Source organism: Saccopteryx leptura, chromosome 5 (genome assembly GCF_036850995.1).
Source record: "Saccopteryx leptura isolate mSacLep1 chromosome 5, mSacLep1_pri_phased_curated, whole genome shotgun sequence".
NCBI lineage: Eukaryota > Metazoa > Chordata > Mammalia > Chiroptera > Emballonuridae > Saccopteryx > Saccopteryx leptura.
In genome coordinates this window covers 26996975-27020963 of record NC_089507.1, presented here as the reverse complement: position 1 = coordinate 27020963, position 23989 = coordinate 26996975, and the positions used below count along the sequence as shown (strand labels likewise).

General features: G+C 45.5%; 1 protein-coding gene across 1 annotated transcript in view; it reads right to left on the bottom strand.

The window, feature by feature from the left end:
• The window catches only part of PGM2 (phosphoglucomutase 2), a 35397-nt gene extending 25141 nt beyond the window's left edge, over window positions 1–10256 (bottom strand). Inside the window, exons 1-3 of the mRNA XM_066387668.1 lie at window positions 10034–10256; window positions 5635–5802; window positions 534–640 (exon numbers count right to left, since the gene is read on the bottom strand). Coding sequence (XP_066243765.1) covers window positions 534–640; window positions 5635–5802; window positions 10034–10120 — 362 coding nt within the window. The 5' untranslated portion in view covers window positions 10121–10256. The remainder of the gene's footprint in view (window positions 1–533; window positions 641–5634; window positions 5803–10033) is intronic.
• Between the last annotated feature and the right edge of the window lie 13733 nt (window positions 10257–23989).

Here is a 23989-nt window from a genome sequence, read left to right as displayed (position 1 = left end):
CAAGGTCACCAGCTTGAGCATGGGCTAATCTGGCTTGAGTGTGGGGTTGCTAGCTTGAACGTGAAATCATAAGCATGATCCCATGGTTGCTGGAGTGAGCCCAAAGTTGCTGGCTTGAATCCCAAGGTTGCTGGCTTGAGCAAAGGGTCACTGGCTCAGCTGGAGCCCCCAGGTCAAGGCACATATCAGAAGCAATCAATGAACAACTAAAGTGCCGCAAATACAAGTTGATGCTTCTCTCATTGCTCCCCTTCCTGTCTGTCTGTCCCTGTTTGTCCCTCTGTCTCTCTCTCACTAAAGAAAAATTGCTTTTGTTTAGACATGTATTAAATTCTAAATTGTCAAAATAATTTTATTTTCTTAACCCAAGCATAAAACTAGAATTCTTAAAAGTTGCAAACAGAATTTACCCATCATTTTTTGCAGTTAAGCAATGTAGTTGACAAATGATTTTTTAAAGGCAAGCTATTGAAATGCTCATCTAAAATAAAACCACACAATACACTACAAAGAAACAGAATATCCTTAAATACCTTCTGCTGCTGCCTCCACTCGCTGGGTGAGCCCGAGCGTCAAAGCTGATCACGACACCTCTTTGCTTGAGGTCACTGAACTGTTTCTCAAGGTATCTGCAAAATCCCTAAAAAAATACCCGATGGGTTAAAAGAGTCTAAATGTTTTAACGCATCATATGTATATAATAAATTGGTCAAATTTTCTGTACTTCCACTAGAGAACACTGTAGCAGAGAGGGGAGAAATCTGTAATTAAACAAAGTGACCAACAGGAAAACAAAAGCTTTAAGTACCATTGATCTATATGTATCAGGTACTATGCTGGACACTTACTATCTAATATCACTACCATTGATCTATATGTATCAGGTACTATGCTGGACACTTACTATCTAATATCACTAACCCCAGATCAGCTTTGCCAAGAAGTCCCATTTTACAGATGGGAAAACTGAGGCTCAGAAAGGCTCAGTGACTTGCCCAGATAAACGAGTAGCAGAGCCTGGAGTTCCCTAGGTCTGATTAGAGGTGCTTCATGCTGGGTTAAAAGCAGGCAGTGTCTGTGGGTTTGGACTCTACTCCACCACCTGCAAGCAAATGACAAGTTCCTTAACCTCTTGGTGCCTCAGTTTCCTCTTTTGTGAAACAGTAACAATAACCTACCTCAGTGGACTGTTATAAGGATTAAATGAGTAAAATATGCCAAGTGCTGAGAATCTAACACCAAGAAAGCACTAGGTGCTGCTGTTAGAAACATTATTTTTATTGTTTTTTTTTCCTTTAAAGCCTATACTCCTTTTATACTAGTTTTATGTACCTGAGGACGGGGGAATGTTTCAGATATTTCTGCCTGTTCTAACATGTTCTGTTTGTGATATTGTTTTTTAGCAGGTAGAGGTCTTAAGGAGGCCACATCAGTCCAATTGCATAACACAGCCAATTATACAAAGTATGCAGAATGTGGGCTAGTACACTTGCCTACAAATGAGAGAACACACAATTCCTATATCACAGAGGGCACAATAACATCACTTCAATCTGACATACGAAAGATTAGGAAACAGTGAACTTTGAATTTCACAGATTTAGTATGTGGGATAATGAGGTTTTATCATAGAAAAAGGAGAATAAAGGTTGATCAGATAATAATGATGGTTCATATTAGTTACTTCACTTTGGCTGAAGGAAATCAGTTTGGGTAGGGAGGACACATCAGAGCTCTGTTGCCAGAGCTGGGTCCATTTGGAATGCCTGTTTTTCCTGGACAAAAACATTACATTAGGCATATCTCCGAAGGCTGAGCAACACAAAGACATAAGGACACGTGTATATTGGTTTTGTGGGTTTCCCAGAAGGAACTGAGAAGCTCACACTCTATAAGGCTTACAGCAGTGAAAGCACCCTCCTGCTGTCCCTGGTCAACTCCTGAGTTGTGGCTCCAAAGTTAAAGGGGGCAAAAAGCACTCAGCCAAAAATCCTCCCATGTCCAAATTGTTTGAAAAGGCCTTGGAGCCTGCTGAGACCAAGCACCCGGGAGAACAGCGAAGAATGGCGAAGAGCAGACTCAGTGTGGGGTGAGGGAGGCTTTCAGAATGTTGAAATGTTACCCCATGACTCGAGAGACAGACTTTGTAAGATTTCAGCAGGTCAAACCATGACCAATATGTAAAAGCTACAGAAAGACTGATTTTGACTCAAAATAATAAAACCATTCTTTAATGACAACCGTTTAAAGACAGAACAACTACTTCAGAAGACAATGAGTTCTCCATCATCGATGTCTTGTGGCTCAGTGAAGTAACCTAAGAGGAAATTATGATCTCTATGAATGAGGCAAACAATATAAAAATTTCCCTCCAGTCTCTCTCCTGTTTCCCACTGGGGTGTTCTTGACTCACATATATCTGCTTCTTAATTCTAATCAGATGAATTTGGGAGCCCCATTAGGAGAGTCCAAACTGGAGACCAGCAGGCAGCATGCCCACGCCACAGAGAAGCCAGCACACTCCACCAGGCCACACTGCCCAAGGCTGAGAGTGGGAGCCTGCATGTTCGTCCTGGGAATCCTTTTCCTCTCACTTGGAAACCACTGCTAAGATCTTATTTTTTTGTATTTTTTCAAAGTTAGAAGCGGGGAGGCAGTCAGACAGACTCCCACATGTGCCCAACCAGGATCCACCTGGCATGCCCACCAGGGGGCGATGCTCTGCCCATCTGGGGCGTTGCTCTGTTGTGGCTGGAGCCATTCTAGCACCTGAGGTGGAGGCCATGGAACCATCCTCAGCACCCGGGCCAACTTTGCTCCAATGGAGCCTTGGCTGTGGGAGGGGAAGAGAGAGACAGAGAGAAAGTAGAGGGGGAAGGGTGGAGAAGCAGATGGGTGCTTCTCCTGTGTGCCCTGACCGGGAATCGAACCCAGGACTTCCACACACTGGGCCGACACTCTACTGCTAAGCCAAGCAGCCAGGGCCACCATTGCGAAGATTTTTTAAATGCCCTGTTACTTTCATAACATTATCTTAACTCTTAACATCCTTGTCTTTTATTGTATGTATTCCAGTGTAGACTGGATGACCACTTTGGAGTGGTAAGGATTGTGGGGGAAATTTTCCAATGTGTAGTTGGATGTATGAGATGACCTTTAAGGGATATACTCATCTTAGTTTTATAAGCTTCTTAGCTATCACAGCATCTATTCCCAGCATAGACTAGGTCCTCTAGGGAAGACAAGATATGAGATAGGTCCTAAGACCTATCCCCCTTTCTGGGGATAGACTGTATCATTCCTAGAAATTAGATGTAGATCAATGCACGAGAAAAGACTACATGCACTGAGACGCCCATAGAATCCCTTACACTTCGGCCTAATTGGAGGTATGACCAATTTAATTTTCCAAAGATGGCCACACCAATATATCCCATCCTATGTGCTCCTCTCATGAGACACTGAGTTCCTCTCCAATGAGAAGTGGGTGCCTCTGTACCCTTTCCTTGAATATGAGCAGCCCTATTTACCCACTTTTAACAAACACAGTATGGTGGAAATAAGTGATTTGGGGTGACTTTCGAGGCGAGGCTATAAAAATCAATACAGCCTCCGCCTGGCACACCCCCTCTGTCTGGCTGCTATCCCAAGCTCCTTAATGCAAGGAAGCCCAGGCCACATGCAGTGGCCCAGCCTCTGCTAAGATCTCAGCTGAGAGCCAGCAATAACAACAGACGTGTGTGTGAAGGAGCCTTTAGATGATTCCCGGCTCCTACCTGGCCCAGGTGATGCTATGTGCAGCCAAGATTACCTAGCTCCACTGAGCTCCGCTCACACTGCAGATCTGTGAGCAAAATAAACTGATTAAAATCACTGTTTTGGGTAATTTGTTCTTACAGCCCCAGTAACTCGTCGTCTCATTAGGGTTTTGCTGCAAGATGCCCAGTCACCTTTTATGCTGGGAGGCACATGTCAGGTACACGTTATCACCACAGTCAACTTTCCCAGCCTTTTCTTTCCCAGAATTAATGTAACTTCCATTTTTAACAAATGCAAGAAGTTGAGGAGACAGAAGAATCTGCTCTTTGTCGTCTCCCTCAGTGGCCGCTCCTCTGTTTTGCCAAATGCTTTATCGCCATTCTTCAAAGTTGGGTCTAAATTTGATGGAAAAATTCACAGCCGAAGGCAAGGGAACTCGGCAATAATTTTCACCTATACTGTGTGTTAAACCTAAATAGAATTTGGTTATTCTGGCAGTTAGATAAAGCTTGTTAGCCTGTCCTGTGGTGGCGCAGTGGATAAAGCATCAACCTGGAACGCTGAGGTGGTTGGTTTGAGATCCCAGCCAGTCAAAGCACATATGGGAGTTGACGCTTTCTGCTCCTCCCCCTTCTTTCTCTCTCTCTTTCTCTCTCCCCCCTCTCTAAAATGAATAGATAAAATCTTTAAAAAAGAAAAGAAAACCTTTTCAATGCTTGTATCTATACGACTGAAACAAAAAATTTTAAGATCATGAAAGTCAGTCAGCTTAGTTGGTATACTTGCACTGGAATGAAAGGTCCATGAGTCCGTTTTAGTCATTATTATATTCCCAACATCTGGCACATAGTAGGCGCTCAATAAACCTCTGTTATATGAATGAATGAAGAAATGGCTGTGTAAGCTTTGAAACAAATACTGCTTCAACAACTGCACAAGCCTTACTTTACGGAGTAAATGTGTGACTCATTGTGCCTAAATGAACCCACAAGATCTGGACATAACTAAAACAAATTAGGTCAGCTATAAAGGGAGCCCAGGGTTAAATTAGTCCAACAAGGAGGCCATTAGGCTGAGGTGGCTTTAATGTCTTGGTAGCCCAAGTAAGCAAACCAAAACCTGTTAAGCAAACCAAGATCTAAGCTTACAAAAGCCTTAGATTAAGAAATCAAAACCTGGCCCTGACCGGTTGGCTCAGTGGTAGAGCGTCAGCCTGGCGTGCAAGGGGTCCCGGGTTCGATTCCCGGCCCGGGCACACAGGAGAGGCGCCCATCTGCTTCTCCACCCCTCCCCCTCTCCTTCCTCTCTGTCTCTCTCTTCCCCTCCTGCAGCCAAGGCTCCATTGGAGCAAAGATGGCCAGGGCGCTGGGGATGGCTCCTTGGCCTCTGCCCCAGGCGCTAGAGTGGCTCTGGTCGTGGCAGAGCAACGCCCTGGAGGGGCAGAGCATCGCCTCCTGGTAGGTAGAGCGTCGCCCCCTGGTGGGCGTACTGGGTGGATCCCGGTCGGGCGCATGTGGGAGTCTGTCTGACTGTTTCTCCCCGTTTCCAGCTTCGGAAAAATACAAAAAAAAAAAAAAAGAAATCAAAACCTGAGGGCCATCAACCACAAGTAGCCAACTGGGCTTCCCCAAATAAAGTAACGGCTTGAGCTATAGCAGATCTACTAAGTTCCTGGCTTCATTTCTGCCCTTTCTCAATAATCCTTCTCCTAGTTCCTGTTGGTGGAGGCCTTCTAACCATTTCCAGTTGGGTACTGCCTGATTCGAATAGACTTTTGCTCAGATAAACCCTTAAACTTTTTACTATGCCTCAGTTTATCTTTTAATACGGGGGGGGGTAGGTTAAGAATAACTCAGACACATAAAACCGTGGTACCTGTGTAGTCTGGATGATGGTCAAGTCATTCATACGAGAAGTCCCCGCCCCCATAGCAGCCCGGAGGCCAGCCGTCCCAAACTGCATGCGAGCCCCAAAACATTTTTGTAGCTCTTCTTTATTGCCTTCTGCAATCAGTTGTTTCACTGACTCCAAAGTTAAAGGGTTCTGCAAAACAGAAATGTATAAACCAGATACAGTCAGGTGAATAACAGAAGGAAAAATCTGAAATACAGTCATCCCTTGCCGTATCACAGTTCTTTTTGCGGTCTCACTGTATTGCAAATTTCAAAGTTGTATATATCTAATTTTGTATCACAGATCTTTTGCTATATCGTGGGATTTTGCGGTATATAGTTATTTTTATATATTTATTATTTTAATTATTTTTGCGGTAAAATAAGCATTTTTGGGCCTAAAAAATTAAAAGTGTTTATAAGAGTATGGAAAAGGTTAGTAACGGTGTGGGAAAGGTTTCTAAAGCCTTAAAAAATATATATATATATAAATAATAAAATAAATATAAGGTCGCTACTAGCGGTTTTTCACCTATTGCAGGGTGGGGGGGGGGGGTCTGGAACCTAACCCCTGTGATAGACAAGGGACCACTGTATATAAAACAACAACCCACGATAATTCTACTACCCGGGAAGGGAATATACACACACACACAGACCATATATATATATGTGTGTATATATACACATATATATATAAATAATATAATATATATAAATATATATAGTCGGGTTTTTGAATTAGAATGAGTGATATTGTGATTAATAAGAAATGTATGTTTTAGAATAGACATACATACTACTTAGTCTTTCCCTTTATAATGTAAATATTATTTTCTTTTCCAGCAAGGCAAGCAATTTTAGGAAAATGGAATGAACTTATAGGTTTGGGGGTCTAACAAAATGGAATCTCAGCCATACCACCACTCACCAACCCTATTCCCCTGGGCATATAGTCTAATGTTTGCAGGATGGTTTTGAGGTGATTCACATTAATGTAATGTAAAACATCTTTCTCTGCCTGGCACTTAGTTGTAATCAAATCTTCATTTTCTTCCTTAACACCTTCAAATTTTCCCAGAGAGTAAAAGATTATAAAATTTAAGTCAAAACCTTATTTTTGTAGTGTTTTATAACTTGTACAATGATTTCACATAACTGGTCAGACAGGAATCGTGTAATGACTTCAAGAAGCAGGACCTAACAAAACCCCCATTTTACAGAGGGAGACGCCTCAGAGATTCAGAGACTTGCTTAAACTGCATGATAAGTATGAATTTTATGCCTTTTCTATTATACTCACGGCTTCAAATAGACATTCACAGGAATCACTTAAGTCCATTTTACACTGCCCTGTTTTCTTTGAATAACATTTGCAGAAAATGTTAAGAATGGGGAAAACATGACAATCACATTAACTCCATAGCAGACATTTTAAAATAAGAATTCAGAACAACAACAGAGTAAGTTCTTTATTTCTATTTTACAGTTATCACTTCACTAGATGAGCATGCAGGTAAGATATGGCCACATAATTAAACTTTAAAATGCTATTGCAATAAAACCTTGGCCTTCTGGAATTGAGCCCACATTTCCAGATTGTTCCAGATTCCAGAGGAACCGAGTAAAAGCAATACCTTTTTGGTTAAAAGCAATGACCACTAATCCCAGATAACCATCTGACCAATCAGATCGGCAGGTGCCCCCAGTTAAGGGCCTGGGGTCTGGAACATAAGAGAAATTCAATAGATATTTGCTGAGTGAATGAGAAAACGGAAACCTCAAAGCCACACCCAACATCTGGTGATTCTCAGTGCAAATGCAATTGGCCTTTGATATCTATAGAAGACCAATAGCCTGAGAGAAACCAAAAGAGGCCGAGATACGAATGAAAAGTCAAAAGGGAAGCAGAGATGAGAATCAGCTGTGGGAGTGGCCAGAGCTGACAGCAGCTAAAGGAACAGCAGTTAAGGCTCAGTGGAAAGGCAGGATGACCTGTCACCCTTGGAGGCTCAACTGGAGGGCTGCCATGCTTTTAGCCGGCAGGAAGTTCCCTCTCGCTACCTGTCCCAAACCAAAGAAACTGGGAGTGAAGAGAAGAAAAGTGGCAGATACTAAAGGACAACATCACCTTTGTCTCTACCTGGGGAAGTACCACCTCTCTATACAGATACAACATTGTGTGGAAATTAGGTGTTTGTTTCTTCAAAGGGAAAGTTTTATCAACAATTCATTACCAGCAAAACGATTTCTAAGCACTGCAAGTTACTAAGTTATCAGAAATGGAAACATTTTCCCTCCCTAAAGAATTACAAGGTTTTCTTTTCAGGGAAAGGAAAACCACCCAGAGTTGCCAGTAGCATCCAGGGACAGGATGTGACTTTCAGGTAACCCCGCCCGAGGGTGAAGAAAAGGGAGACCTGGTCCTGCGGACAGGCAGCCATCTCCTTCATTTACTCAGTAAATGTTTCAGGTACAGGTAGGTACCCTTCACTTTCCAAAAGTTGGTGTACCTGTGTTTGATAACTGAAAGAAAGAAATCCGAAGAGGTTTTTTTGCCATGATGAAAAAAGGCCGGTGAAAATAGCTGTCAGCACTTGTTTGGCAGCAGCCGTGACCGAGGCAGCAGCCCAGCAGCGACAGGTCCGCCAGGCCCCGTCCCCAGAACTGCACTCAGCATCCAGCCACCAGAGCTGTGAGCGGTGTCTGTGAGCATCTGGCCTTTATCTCGGTTATTTTGTGCATCTGTTAGCAAGATGTCCTAAGACATCGGAAAAGCCTAGGAGCTTACAGAGTGTTAGACTTGACATAATTAAGCACTGTGATGGTGATGAATGAAATAAAGACGCGCGCATGCTGAACTTGCCTGCATCGACCACCCCGACGATCTCCACACAGAGAGGAGGACTCCTGAAAGCTGCCGAAGTTACTGCTGTTGGCTCTGCTGGTAGCAGAGCGGTCTCTCCAGAAATGGAGAAAACGGAACGTCCGTTGCTCGAGTGGATGGATGGGTGTACAAAGCCTGGCGTGTGTTTATCATACCATTCCTGCCTTTACTATATGTTAGGGTTATTTTAGGCTTTATGTGTTATTTGGTATCACTTGGTAGGTTATTTTTTGAGGTCTGAGAATGCTGAAAATATTGTCCATAGAAATGAATGGTAATTGCTTCTTGGCGGGGCGCCCTCTGAATTCACCAAAGGTTTCACAGGAAGGCTCTAGTTCCGGAGTGCGGGGAACCTGTATCTATTTTACAATCTGTCTGCGCTCTGGGAACAGCGGGAGTGAAGGAGTGGACAGGGCCCGCGACGAGACTTGCTGGATCCCAGTGCAAAAATAAAAAACGGGCCTTCTTGTTCAACAGTTTTTAAGAATTTCAAGAGAAGACAGCAGAGTATTGAACCAGGTGCCGGGCCCTCCGCGGAGAAGGGGGTCCCTCGCAGCAGCCACGGGACCTCGTGCCTTTGAAGTCAGCCCGGGAGACAGTGAGCAAACCAACGAGTTTTGGTTTGGGGGTTTTTTGGACCAATCACATAAGAGCTATGAAGGAACAGAGCATCTGTTTAGGGAGAGTATTAGGGAGAAATACTTGACCCTGGGAGCCAGGGAAGGCCTCTCTGCCTGAGCCACGTTGAAGTTCGGATCCGGAACACAAGGAACGGCGTGAGAACCCAGCTCAGCAGAGAGAGCGGAGACCGTTCCGAGAACGCACAGAGCGCGCAGGAAGGACCGAGGAGGAGGCGGGAGGCTCGCGTTGGAGAGAGGGAGGCAGGTCCGGAACGGCCCCCCGACTCCCTTTGTTCCTGCCTCTGAGCGCGAGCAGCGCTGGGCGTGCGGTGACCCGGGCTCCTTCTCACCCCAGCAAAGTCAGAGAGACTCGGGAAAGACGCCCGAGGTCGGGCGGGCCCTCCCGGGGGGCCCCGAGTTTGCACCCAAGCCCCTGGGAAGTGAGGACGGGAAGCCGCCCCGCAGGCGTCCCGGGAGCGAGGGCACAGGCGGGACGGAGCGACTCCGGAAGGTGGGGGACCCGCACCGGTCCGCAGAGGACGAGCCGGCGGTCTGAGCGACAGGACCACGCGCGGTCCGCAATCGGACAAGACCCCAGAGCCCAGCGGGGTTCGGGCCGACTCTCCGACTCGCAGCCGCAGCCGGCAGGGTGGCTGCTGGCTGCTCTGTCCCGGGACCGTCTTCCCCGGACCAACTCCGGATCGGCCCCACGCCGGCCGGCCGGCCGGCCCGAGGAGGCCAGGCTGCCGCAGCGCCCGGCTCGCCGCCCGCCCGCGGGAGCGGAGGAAGGGGAGGAAGCGGGGGCACCGGCGCCCTGGGCGCAGGCAGGGCACCCCGCACCCTTCCGGGCGCACCAGCCCCCTGTCGCCCCTCACCTGGTCCCACTGGAGCCACCGGGCTGTCTCCGGGTCCGGGCCCGGCCCGCTGACGCCCGGAGCCGCCGCCGCCGCCGCCGCCACCATCCCTGCGCTGCCGCCACCGAGTTCAGCCGCGGCGAGTTCGCCCTTCCGGCGGGGCGGGGAGGGCGCGGCGGAGCCAGGCCCCGGGCAGGGGTGGGGAGTGACGCCTCCGGAGAGCACGCCCCCTTGCAGTGCACGCGCGCGCCTCCGGGGGCAGCGGGAGCGGTAGGCGGGCGGGGCGGGGCGGGGCGGGGCGGGGAGGGCGCGGCGGAGCCAGGCCCCGGGCCGGGGAGTGACGCGCTCCGGCGAGCACGCCCCCTTGCAGTGCACGCACGCGCCTCCGGGGGCAGCGGGAGCGGTAGACGGGCGGGGCGGGGCGGGGCGGGAGCGGTAGACGGGCGGGGCGGGGCGGGAGTGGGTGCCGGGTCCTTCCCACCGTCTCTGAAGAGGCCCCTGTGTCAGTCACCCCATCCATACAACAGCTATTCACTGAGTTCCTACTATGTGCCAGGCACCGGTCAGCGGCTGGAATCTAAGGATATGTGAATTCAGGACCCTAAAATTTACGTAGAAATGTTGAGGGTCAAGAACAACCGAATTACCGAGAAAATTCTTGTGAAAGAACAGAGTGGGAGGGTGAAGATAATGAAACAGAATGGAGAGTCCAAAAACAAATCTGCACCTGTGTGGGCAGCTTATTTATTTCGGAACAAAGGGACAGGATTTTTCTTTCCAAAGAAAGATACAGGGTCCACTGTATATCCTTATAGGAAAAAGAATAAAGAAACTTGAACCCCGTAGGTCATGTCACATGCAAATATGCATCCAGGTCAGTTGTAGATCTAAGTGTGAAAGGTAAAATGAAACTTCTAGAAACTAGGATAGGAGTCCATCTTCGTGACCTTGGGATCACTAAGCCTTAAACGAGATGCATACAGTCTGCATGAAAAGTCATGTGTAAGAATGTTTCTAGCAACATTATTTCTACTAAACCTAGACTAGAAACAACCCAAATGCCCATCAACAATACAATAGATAAATACATTGTGATATATTGATATAGTGATAGAAACAAAATAGGAAAATTTGTACAGCAACAAAATGAACTATTATGCACAATACCATGGATCAACCTCACAAACATTACATTGATGAAACAAGCCACACCCTCCCTCCCACCCACAGCCATCCCCCAAATCCTGCATCATTCTATGTATACAAAAGTCTAGACTGCATAATAATATAGGGAAAGAAAACAGATAAAAAGTGCTTTTTAAGAACTGGAGGTAGGGAGACAGGTTGACTACAAAGGGCGCAATGGATTTTACAGGGTTATGGAACTGTTTTGTATCTTTTTTTTTTTAATGGGAGACAGAGATAGAGAGGAACATATAGGGACAGATAGGAAGGAAGAGAGATGAGAAGCATCAATTCTTTGTTGCAGCACCTTAGTTGTTCATTGATGGTCTTCTCATATGTGTCTTGACCAGAGGCTATAGCAGAGCCAGTGACTCTTTGCTCAAGCCAGCGACCTTGGGCTTAAGCCAGTGACCATGGGGTCACATCTATGATCCCATGCTCAAGCCAGCAACCTCTGGGTTTCAAACCTGGGTTCTCAGCATCCCAGGTCAACCCTCTATCTGCTGCACCACCGTGTGGTCAGGCTGTTTTATATCTTAATTGTGGTTGTGATAAACACCACAAAAAAAGCTATGTTTATCAAAACTCATATAACTGTATATGTAAATTATACCTCAGTTTTTTAAAGTCTTGAGATTTAAAACATCAGGAGAGTAGTAATTTGGGGGGGAAAGGAGAGCGCCCCCTGTGAGGCCAGAACCACTCTCTTTCTTGACCCAGGTAGTAGTTGCTCAGGTGCATTCACTGTGTAGTAATTAACTGGGCTTCACTTATGAATTGTGCATTTTCTGTGTATTCTATTTCAGTTTTAAAATAAAACCATATATACCTGGAATCCATGATATCTGCTCAATTGTAATGAGACAGGTATGTTAATCAGATCATCACATCAGTTAATACATAATTCCAAACTGATATAAATGTCAGGGAAGCCAGGAGGTTCCACAGGGGTGCACGTGAGGGGGCTGTCCTGGTGCGGGGAGCTTCCCGGACCCCTGGAAGCTTGGGTAGAGATGTCAGGGAAAGATGCTGTTAACACTGGGGGAGGCAGCCGGGAAGACATGTTCCGGATAGAAAGAACGAGGGTCGTCCTTCCCAGAAGAGAGGAAAGATGAGCAGCCTGTGGCTCGCTGTTTGCCAGATTGTCTGCAGGTCTGCCACACTTGGGGCTGTCTCCTTTCTCTTCACCAGACACACCTTTTTTGTTGTTGTTGTTTTTTGTTTTTTTTGTATTTTTCTGAAGCTGGAAACGGGGAGAGACAGTCAGACAGACTCCCACATGCACCTGACCGGGATCCACCCGGCACGCCCACCAGGGGGCGATGCTCTGCCCACCAGGGGACGATGCTCTGCCCCTCCGGAGCGTCGCACTTTTGCGACCAGAGCCACTCTGGCGCCTGGGGCAGAGGCCAAGGAGCCATCCCCAGCGCCCGGGCCATCTTTGCTCCATTGGAGCCTCGCTGCGGGAGGGGAAGAGAGAGACAGAGAGGAAGGAGAGGGGGAGGGGTGGAGAAGCAGATGGGCGCTTTTCCTGTGTGCCCTGGCCGGGAATCGAACCCGGGACTTCTGCACGCCAGGCTGGCGCTCTACCACTGAGCCAACCGGCCAGGGCCCACACCTTCTTTTCAGTCTCACTAGGACAGAAATTGTGGGGCACAGAGAGTTAGAGACCTGCCAGGTCTTGCTTGCTTTTGTTTCCCTCTTAATTGCTAGAGCTCTCCCAAAGAGCTCTGTGTGGCTCCCAGCCTTCTGCAGGGGAAGGGTGGGGTGTGGGTGGGGAGGCAGGGGGCCTCAGAGCTCCTATCTCTCCCTCCGTGATGGGGGCAGTTGCAGCTGAGGATTTGCTCTAGTTCAGAAAGCGTGGAGAGTGGGGTGGCAAGGAGATATTTTGACACTTTGTGTTTCTTTCCTCAGCACGGAGATTATGGGACCATGGTGACATCCCAACCGCATAATCTTAATCTTCATTTGGGACACCACGGGGCAGGTGTCTCAATATTTAGTGTTCAAGGAAAGAAAGCAAGTAGGATTTTTCAAGCCAGGAGGAGCTTCTCACAAGGAATTGCTGTGTTGTGAATAAATTCTCCTCCCTTGACCTGCAAAGGACAGCAGGCTCTCAGGTACTATACTGAAAACATGGTACGGCCTGACCAGGCAGTGGCACAGTGGATAGAGTGTCGGAATGGGATGTGGAGGACCCAGGTTCGAGACCCCGAGGTCACCAGCTTGAGCACGGGCTCATCTGGTTTGAGCAAAAGCTCACCAGCTTGGACCCAAGGTCGCTGGCTCGAGCAAGGGGTTACTCGGTCTGCTGAAGGCCCATGGTCAAGGCACATATGAGAAAACAATCAATGAACAACTAAGGTTTGCAATGAAAAACTGATGATTGATGCTTCTCATCTCTCTCCGTTCCTGTCTGTCTGTCCCTACCTATCCCTCTCTCTCTGTCTCTGTAAAAAACAACAACAAAAAAATGAAACATGGTACGTGGTTTCTGTCCCCCTTCCTGCTTCCCACGTGAAGTAGAAGCTGGCCTCTCTAAGGTGGCAACAGGGGGTCTCTACATGCAGGAGACTTCCCCAGGGTCTCCTGCAGCTAGGATTCTACCACTGCAAGTCTTTAGAGTTCTGACAATGATGCTGCAGTGACCTGAAGCATCTGACTCCCACACGTAACCCCAAATTAACATGTCACGTCTGTGGAAGCCCATGTAGAAGAACAGAATGCTGGAACAGGAAGGGTCCTCTGGGAACAATTCCGACTTCCTTGTTTTGTAGACAAGGGAACCAAGCCACAGAATGTCAGAGTGCTTCTCTAGGATACACAGCTGGTCAATGACAGAGCCAAGATTCTCACGCCCGGTCTCCTGATTTTCAAATCCAATGTTCAGTCTCCTGTTGCACTCAACACATTTTTACACATGTGCACAGAAGGAAGTCCCATGAACTCTGGTAACCTGTGTCCCCATGATAGCCGCCAGCTCTCGAAGAGAAACAAATATTAACCACCTCTGGCATGGATCATAATAGATGCTGCTCAAAATGATTTGATCTGTTTGTGTGTGCTCCCCTGCCACCCAAGAACTCTTTCATATGTGGGTGTCCCATTTTTCTTGGAAGCTTCCCCACCTTCCCCAGACACCTGGTTAGTCATCCTACAAGTCCCTTGTATCCATCCCAGGAACAGTCACTCTGAAACATTTATTTTGGAAAGTTTTAAATATTCACTAAATGGTTCACCATGTAATTATCACTCAGGTCAACGGCGACCATCCATGGCCATTCTTGTTTCATCTGCCCACTTCCCACTCTTGTATACTTCAAAGAAGATTCCAGACATCATACCATTTTGCCTATAAATATTCTAGCGTGTATCTCTAAAAGGTAAAGACACAAAAAATAACCACAAAGTCATTATATCACCTAACAGTTTTTAAATTGAAATGAATAATTCCTTAATATAATTAAATGTTCATTTATTGTTCAAGTTGTCAAATATCTAGGAACTATCTTTTTTCCCCGTGCCATTTGCTTGAATCAGGAGTCAAATGCTTTTGCCATTGGTTGATAAATCTCTTTTAATCTATAGGTCCTACCTCAATTTCTTCACAAATTACTTGTTGAAGAAAGACACTAAGTCATTTGTCCTGTGGGTTTCCCACAGTCTGGATTTTGCTGATCACCTCTCCAGGGTGCCTGTTTCTCTGTCTTTTGTATTGCCTATGCAGTAATTTATCATAACTTTCTGTTCATGGCCTTACCCTCACTGTGAGCTCCCTGTGGGCAGCAACCGTGTTTTATTGATCTTTGCCTACCCAGAGCCCAGCACTGTAAGTGCCCAATAAGTGGGTGAAGAAATAAATGAAGTTGGGAGGCTGTGTGTCCATTCTTCATGTAGGAAAAGGGAAGGCTCTAGAATCCGACTGGATCTTGCCTCTGCCTTTTGTTCTCTGGGGGACCCCTGGGAAAGTCACTCAACCTCTCTTGGGCTTAGTTTCCTTAGTTCTGGAATGGAAACAATAATAGTGTTCATCTCATAAGGGTGATGTCGGGCTTAAATGACGACATATATGTAAATTGCTTAGCATTACTTCCTGGTATAGAGTAAGCACTTAATACGTGTTAGCTGTTGTTAGGCAAGTTCTACTAGGTTAACATTTTGTACTAGTCAGCATAGGCTCTAGGCCCAGCTGAAGTAATAAATTAATCCGTAAATCTCAGGATTTTTTGCTTGCTCATGTTACGTGTCTAAGGTAAATCAGTGAATGCTATACTCCATGCAGTCACTCAGGGATCAGACGGCTCCTCCATCTTGATATATCATCTCTGCAGTCACCATGGAAGGGCAAGAGAAAAGTGTGGAGGTCACACAATGGCTCTTAGATGCTTCTGCCTGGGAAGTGGCAGGAGCATCTGCTTGTATTTCATTAGCTAGAATTCATCACGTGAATCCACTTAATCGCAAGAGTGCTGGGAAGTATAAACTACCCGTGTGCCCAGGAAAGAGAAAAGAATTTGATAGGGATCAGCCCTCATAATATTTGCCACACAATCTATGTTGCCTATGATTGAATAATAGTATGGTTGCAAATATCAGTGGTTCTGGTATATTTCTAACAAGCAAGGAGAAATTCTTTTTTTTTTTTCTTTTCTGAAGCTGGAAACGGGGAGAGACAGTCAGACAGACTCCCGCACGCGCCCGACCGGGATCCACCCCGCACGCCCACCAGGGGCGATGCTCTGCCCACCAGGGGGCGATGCTCTGCCCCTCTGGGGCGTCGCTCTGCTGCGACCAGAGCCACTCTAACGCCTGGGCAGAGGCCAAGGAGCCATCCCCAGCGCCCGGGCCATCTTTGCTCCAATGGAGCCTTGGCTGCGGGAGGGGAAGAGAGAGACAGAGAGGAAGGAGGGGGTGGAGGTGGAGAAGCAAATGGGCGCTTCTCCTATGTGCCCTGGCCGGGAATCGAACCCGGGTCCCCCACACGCCAGGCCGACGCTCTACCGCTGAGCCAACCGGCCAGGGCCGCAAGGAGTAATTCTTAGATAACACTCAGTGGAACTGTAGAACCACCACCTGATAGAACAATCTGTTCTTCTCCATATAATGTGTGACCCATTGTAATAGAAATCCCATCACGTCCCTCATGTTTCTCATCCTCTCATGGCTTCACAACGTACTTAGAATAAAAACTGTATCTTTCAGCCTGGGCTTCAGAGTCCAACCTAACTGTTCCCCTGCCTTGATTTCCTGCCACGTCTTTCGCTCACTGCGATCAGCGACGCTGTGCTGTAAAGCTCCTTGAATATGTCAAGCAAGTGCTGGTCTGAGGCCTACAGCCATTGCAGCCCCCCAGATATCCCAAAAACAAATGTCTCCTACAAGTCAGGCTTCTGCTCAAATAGTTCCTCACCAGAAGAATCTCCTCTGTCAAGTGCTGGTAAATGTTTAACAACTAGCTCTCTGGGATAAAAAGCCCTGATTTTTAGTATTTGCCAATTTCCTTGGTGTAAATACTTCCACCGTGGATGATTTTAAGCCACCAACATGACGTCACTGAACACGGAGTTGGCAGGAGATGCACACTATTATGTAATATTTGTAATGCACAGTTCTAATGGATGTAAATAACTGAAGGTAGTGAAATCAATAGAAAATGATGAGTTTATTACCTTTGCTTTTATTATAATGCATTTACTTGTAAAGTTATATAGTTAAATTGTAATAATGGTTGTGTTTAACATCCAGCTAGCAAAATTCCTAAAAATTTAATAGTCAGCTCTGATGAACCGGTGTGAGCTGCCACCAATCCACCATTGCCTCTCCTGAAACGGGACCTGCACCACCCTCTGATCTCACTTTATTTTTCTTTTTAAATTTTATTTTATTTATTCATTTTTAGAGAGGAGAGAGACAGAGAGGGAGAGAGAGAGGAGAGAGAGACAGAGAGAGAGAAGGGGGAGGAGCTGGAAGCATCAATTCCCATATGTGCCTTGACCAGGCAAGCCCAGGGTTTCGAACCGGCGACCTCAGCATTTCCAGGTCGATGCTTTATCCACTGCACCACCACAGGTCAGGCCTTTATTTTTCTTCAAAGCAGTTATCAGTACCTGCCATGATAGCATAACTTCAATTTTTTTTAATATTGCCCTGTTATAATGTAAACTCTTTTATTCTGACCGAGTGTCCAGCACCTAGAACAGTGCTTGGTTCATAATAGGTGTTAAACAAGTACTTGTTGAAGAACGAGTCCTTGGGTCCCCTTCCCCTCCTGGAGGGACGCTGGCATGTAATAATAATACAGGCACACCTTGGAGGAGGTACGGGTCCGTTCTGGACCACCACAATGGAAGGAGTCTTACAATAAAGTGAGTCATAATCTTTTTGCTGGTGGTGGGTTGTGCCTTCAATTTGTAAACTCTGAAACATGTGGGAAGCTGAGTCGAGCAGGTGCAGGAAACGAGGTGTACCTGTGTGGTGCAGGTATAGCGCAGGTATAGCGCCGAGGCAAACCTGTTCTCCCAAACGAGCCAGCATGTCTGAATTCAGCCGAGAAAGACAAACTGCTGTCCCTGTTCTCTGCAGCCAGTTTCCAGACTGATAAGAGAAGGAGTAAATAATGTGTCAACAGACTTTATCAGTATGCTCATTACCGGCCGTAAACCCAAAGTACATCAACTGCAAACATTTCTGCAGACCAGCTGGAGTATAATGTCCTTTCTCGGTGAAAACTACTTAAAAAGATCTATTATTTATGTCTATTTTCATTAAATAAGTTCACATAGTTGGCTAGTTCTCACTCATCACTCATTTTAATAGATCTTTGCACTCGAACCCCCGCTAAGCCTTCTGATCATGAAAAATGTAGCACCAGGGCTGGGCTGGGCTCCCCTCTGCCAGCCTCCTCCTCCCACTTCTCTCTGCCTTCTTCACGGTGCCCAGCTGTCTACATACCTTCCCGGGTCCTCACCTCCCCTGCTGACCTGTCACAACCAGATCCACCTCAGCCAGTGAGTCATTCACCCTCGTCAGATGGTTGGTGACCAGTTAAGCATGACTGTGCCCTTCTGCCTGAGGTATATGGGTATTTGCCCAGGCCCTGATGCTCCTGAAGGGCTATGAGCTTTGTTTCTGTCTCGGTCAGAAGAAGAGACATCCTGACCACATCGTCAGAATGTGTGAGCAATAAACTCTGCGAGATTTGTGTTTGAAAAATCCAAAGCTCTCTAAAGTGTTAGTGTGCTCATTCCAGTGTAGGACCAATTCTTGTGTTAAAAAAGAAAAAAAAATGCACCTTACAAAGTGATGAAGAGAATTCACAGAAAGGAAAGATGATTTTTTCTGTGCACCACAAAATTTCTGATGTTTCTGAAACACCACTGTTTTGGCAACTGAATATTCAGCCTTGCATTTCAAGACAGTACCCAGAAAATCCAGTTTCCGGTTTGCTAGCCACTCAGTAAAATACTGTGTTCCCAATAAAACTTCCCAGTAACATTGCGTTTTTCTTCGTCACAGGGTTATTTCGATCTACCGCTTTCTCACCTCAGTTGTCTTTCATTTTCTCTGCGTGATATGGGATGTAGCTGGTACTACTTGGAGTGAACAACATCAGAAGGGAGACCAATCATGCCCTGCTAAAACCAATATGGGCCCCAATAAAAGTATATTGCAAAGATAATCCACAAATCATAGTTTAAGGTGGATAAACCAGCCTTAAATTCCTTAAAGTACCACTGTGTTGATTTTATTTTATTTTTTGTATTTTTGTGAAGTTGGAAACGGGGAAGCATTCAGACAGACTCCCGCATGCGCCCGACCGGGATCCACCCGGCACGCCCACCAGGGGGCGATGCTCTGCCCATCCCGGCATCGCTCTGCCATAATCAGAGCCATTCTAGCGCCAGAGGCAGAGGCCACAGAGCCATCCTTAGCGCCCGGGCAAACGCTGCTCCAATGGAGTCTTGGCTGCGGGAGGGGAAGAGAGAGACAGAGAGGAAGGAGAGGGGGAGGGGCGGAGAAGCAGATGGGCGCTTCTCCTGTGTGCCCTGGCCGGGAATCGAACCCGGGACTCCCGCACACCAGGCCGATGCTCTACCACTGAGCAAACCGGCCAGGGCCACCACTGTGTTTAAACTCAAGAAAAACAAATTTAAACCCGTAAACTTTCCTTTCAAGAACTGAGCTGTGGGGCATCCCCACTATCAGAGACACCATCAGCGATCCTGAGAAGGCCCAGCCAGACCTGCAGGAGGGAAACCAGCCGGTATGTGTCCCAGCAGCCCAGGGAAGCGAGTGTTTCCAGGAGGACTGGTCAGCTTTCTCAAACTGCTGCGGAGAAGATAGAGGGCAGTTTCAGAAATTACCACTGGAATAAAGAAATTACCACGGAAATTCCAGCTATTTGCTTGAGATTTCCAACCCCCAGAAAGAAGCCATGAGCCTCTTAGTTCAGTGACTCCCAAACCAAAATGACCTGGGGACCTTAGAAAACAGCTCTGTCATTCACACGTGCGCGCATACACACACTCAAACCTGAACAGTAGTCAGACGTGGTGTGTTACGGGGTGTCACTTAGCAATCTGCATTTTAGGAAGTCACAGCTCTGACTCTGGTGGTCAGCGAGGCTTGGCTCAGATAGACTTCATCCGGAACAATAGCTGATAGCTGGGCACTGGCCACACCTACAATCCCTTCTCACACTTCGAGTGCTTTGTCCTCAACAATAATTCACACATCTGGAGCTTGCATCCACATGGGCTCCCTCTCTGGAATGAATCTGAGCATCTTGTTTTAAAATACTAATTTTGCTTTCTTTGTACGGGATTTTTCTTCTAGAGTCTCAAGTCTCAGGTGATGTCTGTTCTCATGCACAAGTGTACTTGTCATTCAGACCCTGAAAACGGTTCCTTTTTAATGGAAGTGTTAGGTGTTGAGACAAAGAGGCAAAGCTGTTCTTCAGTGGCCTTTGTAAAAAACAACTTACACAACAAAGAAGACAGTTTATGATTCAATTATTAACCATGTGGCTATCTTTTAAGCCAGAAAGACTTCCTGTAGCAGTAAATATGAAAAATATTATTTCTTGCATTAATGGTTATTTATTTTTATTATGTAACCTAGTAATATCATTCTCTAAAGATGAAAGTTACAATTCTAAAAAGGCCTTCTTATTGTAGTAAAATATACGTCATGTTGTTTGCCACTTCAACCGGTGTTAAGTATACAGCTCTGTGGCGTGACATCCATTCACATTATGTAGCTACTGTCACCACCATTCATCTCCGGAACTAAAGCGATGGTTTTTAAAATGTCTAAAGTTGTTGTACGTGCTTAATCTCCATTAAAAAAATTAAGTGTTGGCCAAGCCAATGAAAACTAATACAAATACTAAGAGCATATTAATAAAATAACTTAAAAGAGTATCTTAAAATATTTCATTTTTATCTTTTTTCTACTGTACTAGCTTTCTGCTGTTGCTGGATAAAAATTACCTGAGGCTGCAGCTAAAAACAACAAATATTTTACATTCTTTTTATTATATTAAGTCTCTGAAACCTGATGAGTGTGTTCCATTGACTTTACATTTCAGTTGGGACTAGCCTCGTTTCACGTGCCCGAAGCCCCGTGTTAACACACTTGCTGCATGAAGACACAGCACAGGTGATGAGGACGGCCTGGGCCAGATCACATCAGAGTGTGCTTTAGATCTCACAGGACGAGACTGCAGGATAAACGCACAAGACGTGGCAGTAATGCCAATCATACATCACATTGTACCAGAGGTGCCGGAGGAGGCCCGTGAATGGTCTTAGCCAGATGAAATCCCTCTAGACGAAGGGGCTGGGAACCCCATGGCATGGTGTTGATCATGATATGATGGGAAGATGTGGTCTAGAAAATACCAAAATTCCAAAATCTTGTCTTCTGACAGGCTTAAACTAAGAAAGGTTGTCCAACATTAGCCAAAACACAGTCAAAATTATTAACCGCCCTGGCCGGTTGGCTCAGTGGTAGAGCATCAGCCCAGTGTGTGGATGTCCTAGGTTCGAGACCCAGACAGGGAACATAACACAAGAGAAGCGACCATCTGCTTCTCCACCTTTCCTTCTTCTCTCTCTCCCTCTCTCTTCCCCTCCTACCGCCATGGCTCAATTGGCTCAAGCGAGTTGGCCCTGGGCACTGAGTATGGGTCCATGGCCTCTGCCTCAGGTGCTAAAAATGGCCCTGGTTGCAATGGCCCAGATGGGCAGAACATTGCCCCCTAGTGGGCTTGCCTGGTGGATACCAGTCCAGGTACATACAGTAGTCTGTCTCTCTGCCTCCCTCCTCTCACTAAAAAAAAAAAAAAAAAAAAAAAAAGCATCATTAATAGTTTATTGCAGCTATAGAAAAAGTGTTCTGTATTTTTGCAGTCTACTTCTTTTTCCTGTCCCCACCATGAGAAGTTAATGCACATATGCTGGTGATGGGATTGTATACTGGCAGGAGCCAGCTTCAAAAACAAGCAAAACAGAAAATGTACATACTCTATGAACCAGCACTTACAGAACCTAGAGCAGGGGTCTGCAAATTCTTTTCTGTAAGGAGCCAGATAACAAAGCGGGGCTTTGTCGCCCCAGAAGGTCTGGGCCACAGCTACTCAACTCTGCTGCTCCAGTTGGAAAGCTGCCAGAGACCACATGGAACCGAATGGACGTGATTCTGTTCCAATAAAGCTTTGCTTGTAGATTCCAAAATTTGAATTTCATATAATTTTCATAAAATAATGTCTTTTCTCTCTTTTTAAAACTATTTAAAATGTAAAAATTATTCTTAGCTTGTAGGCCATACAAAAACAGTCAGCAAGATGATGTATTATATCTAGAACTGTGCACCTGAAACCTGTATAATTTTATTAACCAATGTCACCCTAAAACAGTCAATGAAAAGAAAAAAAACAGTCAGCAGACGACTCCTAGCAGAGCTGTTGTGTATATGTGTAGTGAGAGGCTCATGCAAGAAGTTTCCAGCAGGGTTACTTGTAATAGCGGCAAAATGAAGAGTCCACCACAGAAGCATAGTCGATGGAGTAGGTTACGACAGATTCATAGGGTGGAGCACGACGCGGCGCTGGAAATGAATGACCTACAGCCGCCTGGACTAGTACGATGGATCCCAACACTTGACGCTGATTGAAAAAGCAAGCCACAGAATTCGCACAGTATGGTCGTTCTAATAAAGGTAAAAAGAACTGGGGACAAACGTTTTTAAACAACCCATAGGAGGTAAAACTGTGAAAAAAGGCAAAGGAATGATAAATACATAATTCAAGAAAGGCGTTTCCTTAGGGATGAGGGGAGATGACAATATGTTGGAAAAGCATATAGGAGCTTCCTAGTTACTGGAGTTTTTCCATTTTCTAAATGTTCATTTGGGCACGCAGGAGTTTCTTCTCATCCTTTAAACTACAAATATATATAAACGCATGTTTTATTAAATACGATCTAATTTTTAAGAAAGCATCGCCACTGACAATTTGAAGTTGACAGTGGTTTATTTCCTAGATCTGTTTACAAATTAGTTTCATCAGCGGAGCTGGATTTTGTGGGAAAGGGCGCCCTCTTCAGGCAATACGTCCAATGTTGTTCAGGATTCTGAATAGAAAACAGGCTTGAAACTCCCGGAAGCTTGTAGAATCACACAACTAAAAGTCACATTGTGAGGTTTTTTATGTCTATTCTTAAGCAGCCAAGGTATTTTATTTTTAGAAATCTAGGGAGGCACTCCCCCCCCCCTATTTTTACTTACTAGTAATGACTTAGTTTAGTTTTACAAATCTTCATTTCCTTTTTTCTCTAATTTCTATTTCTTGTCAATACATGAAATCCCTTCGAATCCTTTGTGGGAAGAGGTAGGGTACAACTACAGAAATGCTTGTCATGAAATGCCTCCCGTAGCTTGTATTCGCTCCAAAAGGTGGGCAAGGTAGAGTGTCTTCTTTGCAATTGCTTCTTTATTCTTGCAAGTATGTCAGAATTTTATCTTTATCCAGAGAAAAAACAATCTATTCAGATCTTAGGTCCTGTGGGAACTACTCTGGATTGTCAGAATATTTAACACATGGCTCTATTGAATATGCATATTTCTACTATAGTCTATATAGATCTAAAGAATCTAAACAAAACTTACCCTTTAGTCAGTAATTACTAAAAAAATAGAGTTGAAGTTGCAGCATTAGTAACTCAGAATGAATAAATCTGTATTTTTTTAAACCAGCCATTACAGTTTAGTTCAATAAAATCGATCCTATTGTTGACTCCAACTGGCACTTTTTTATGACGATTATTGTTATTCCAACCTTATATCAAACATAGTCTTTATTCTTTCAGATCATCTTAGACCACCAGTGGATCAAAAGTAATCTTTTTTGGAAAAAAAAAATCCCCTTTTAAAATTGTAAGTTGGTTTGAAAACATTGCAACTCATTTGTTAGTTTATTGTTTCACTTTTCTTTCACGGCTAGCATACACTTAATTTCTATGACAGGTTTTATTGGCCCTGAGGTTATTTTATAGAAAAACATGTTAATTGAGTAAGAAATGAGTTGCACTGCTTTAAAAACTTGTCCTTCTTTTATTAGGTGTGGAAGAACTAACAGAAGGCAGCAGAAGGTAGAATGCTAGAATCTGAAAACTGGGAGTGATCAGCTGTCTGCCGCACCCTACAGAGGTCAGCTGAGGAAACCGAGTTCTAAAGTGGCCCCTTGATTTGTCCCAAATCACTCAATTTTAGCAATGGAGATAACTCTTTTAA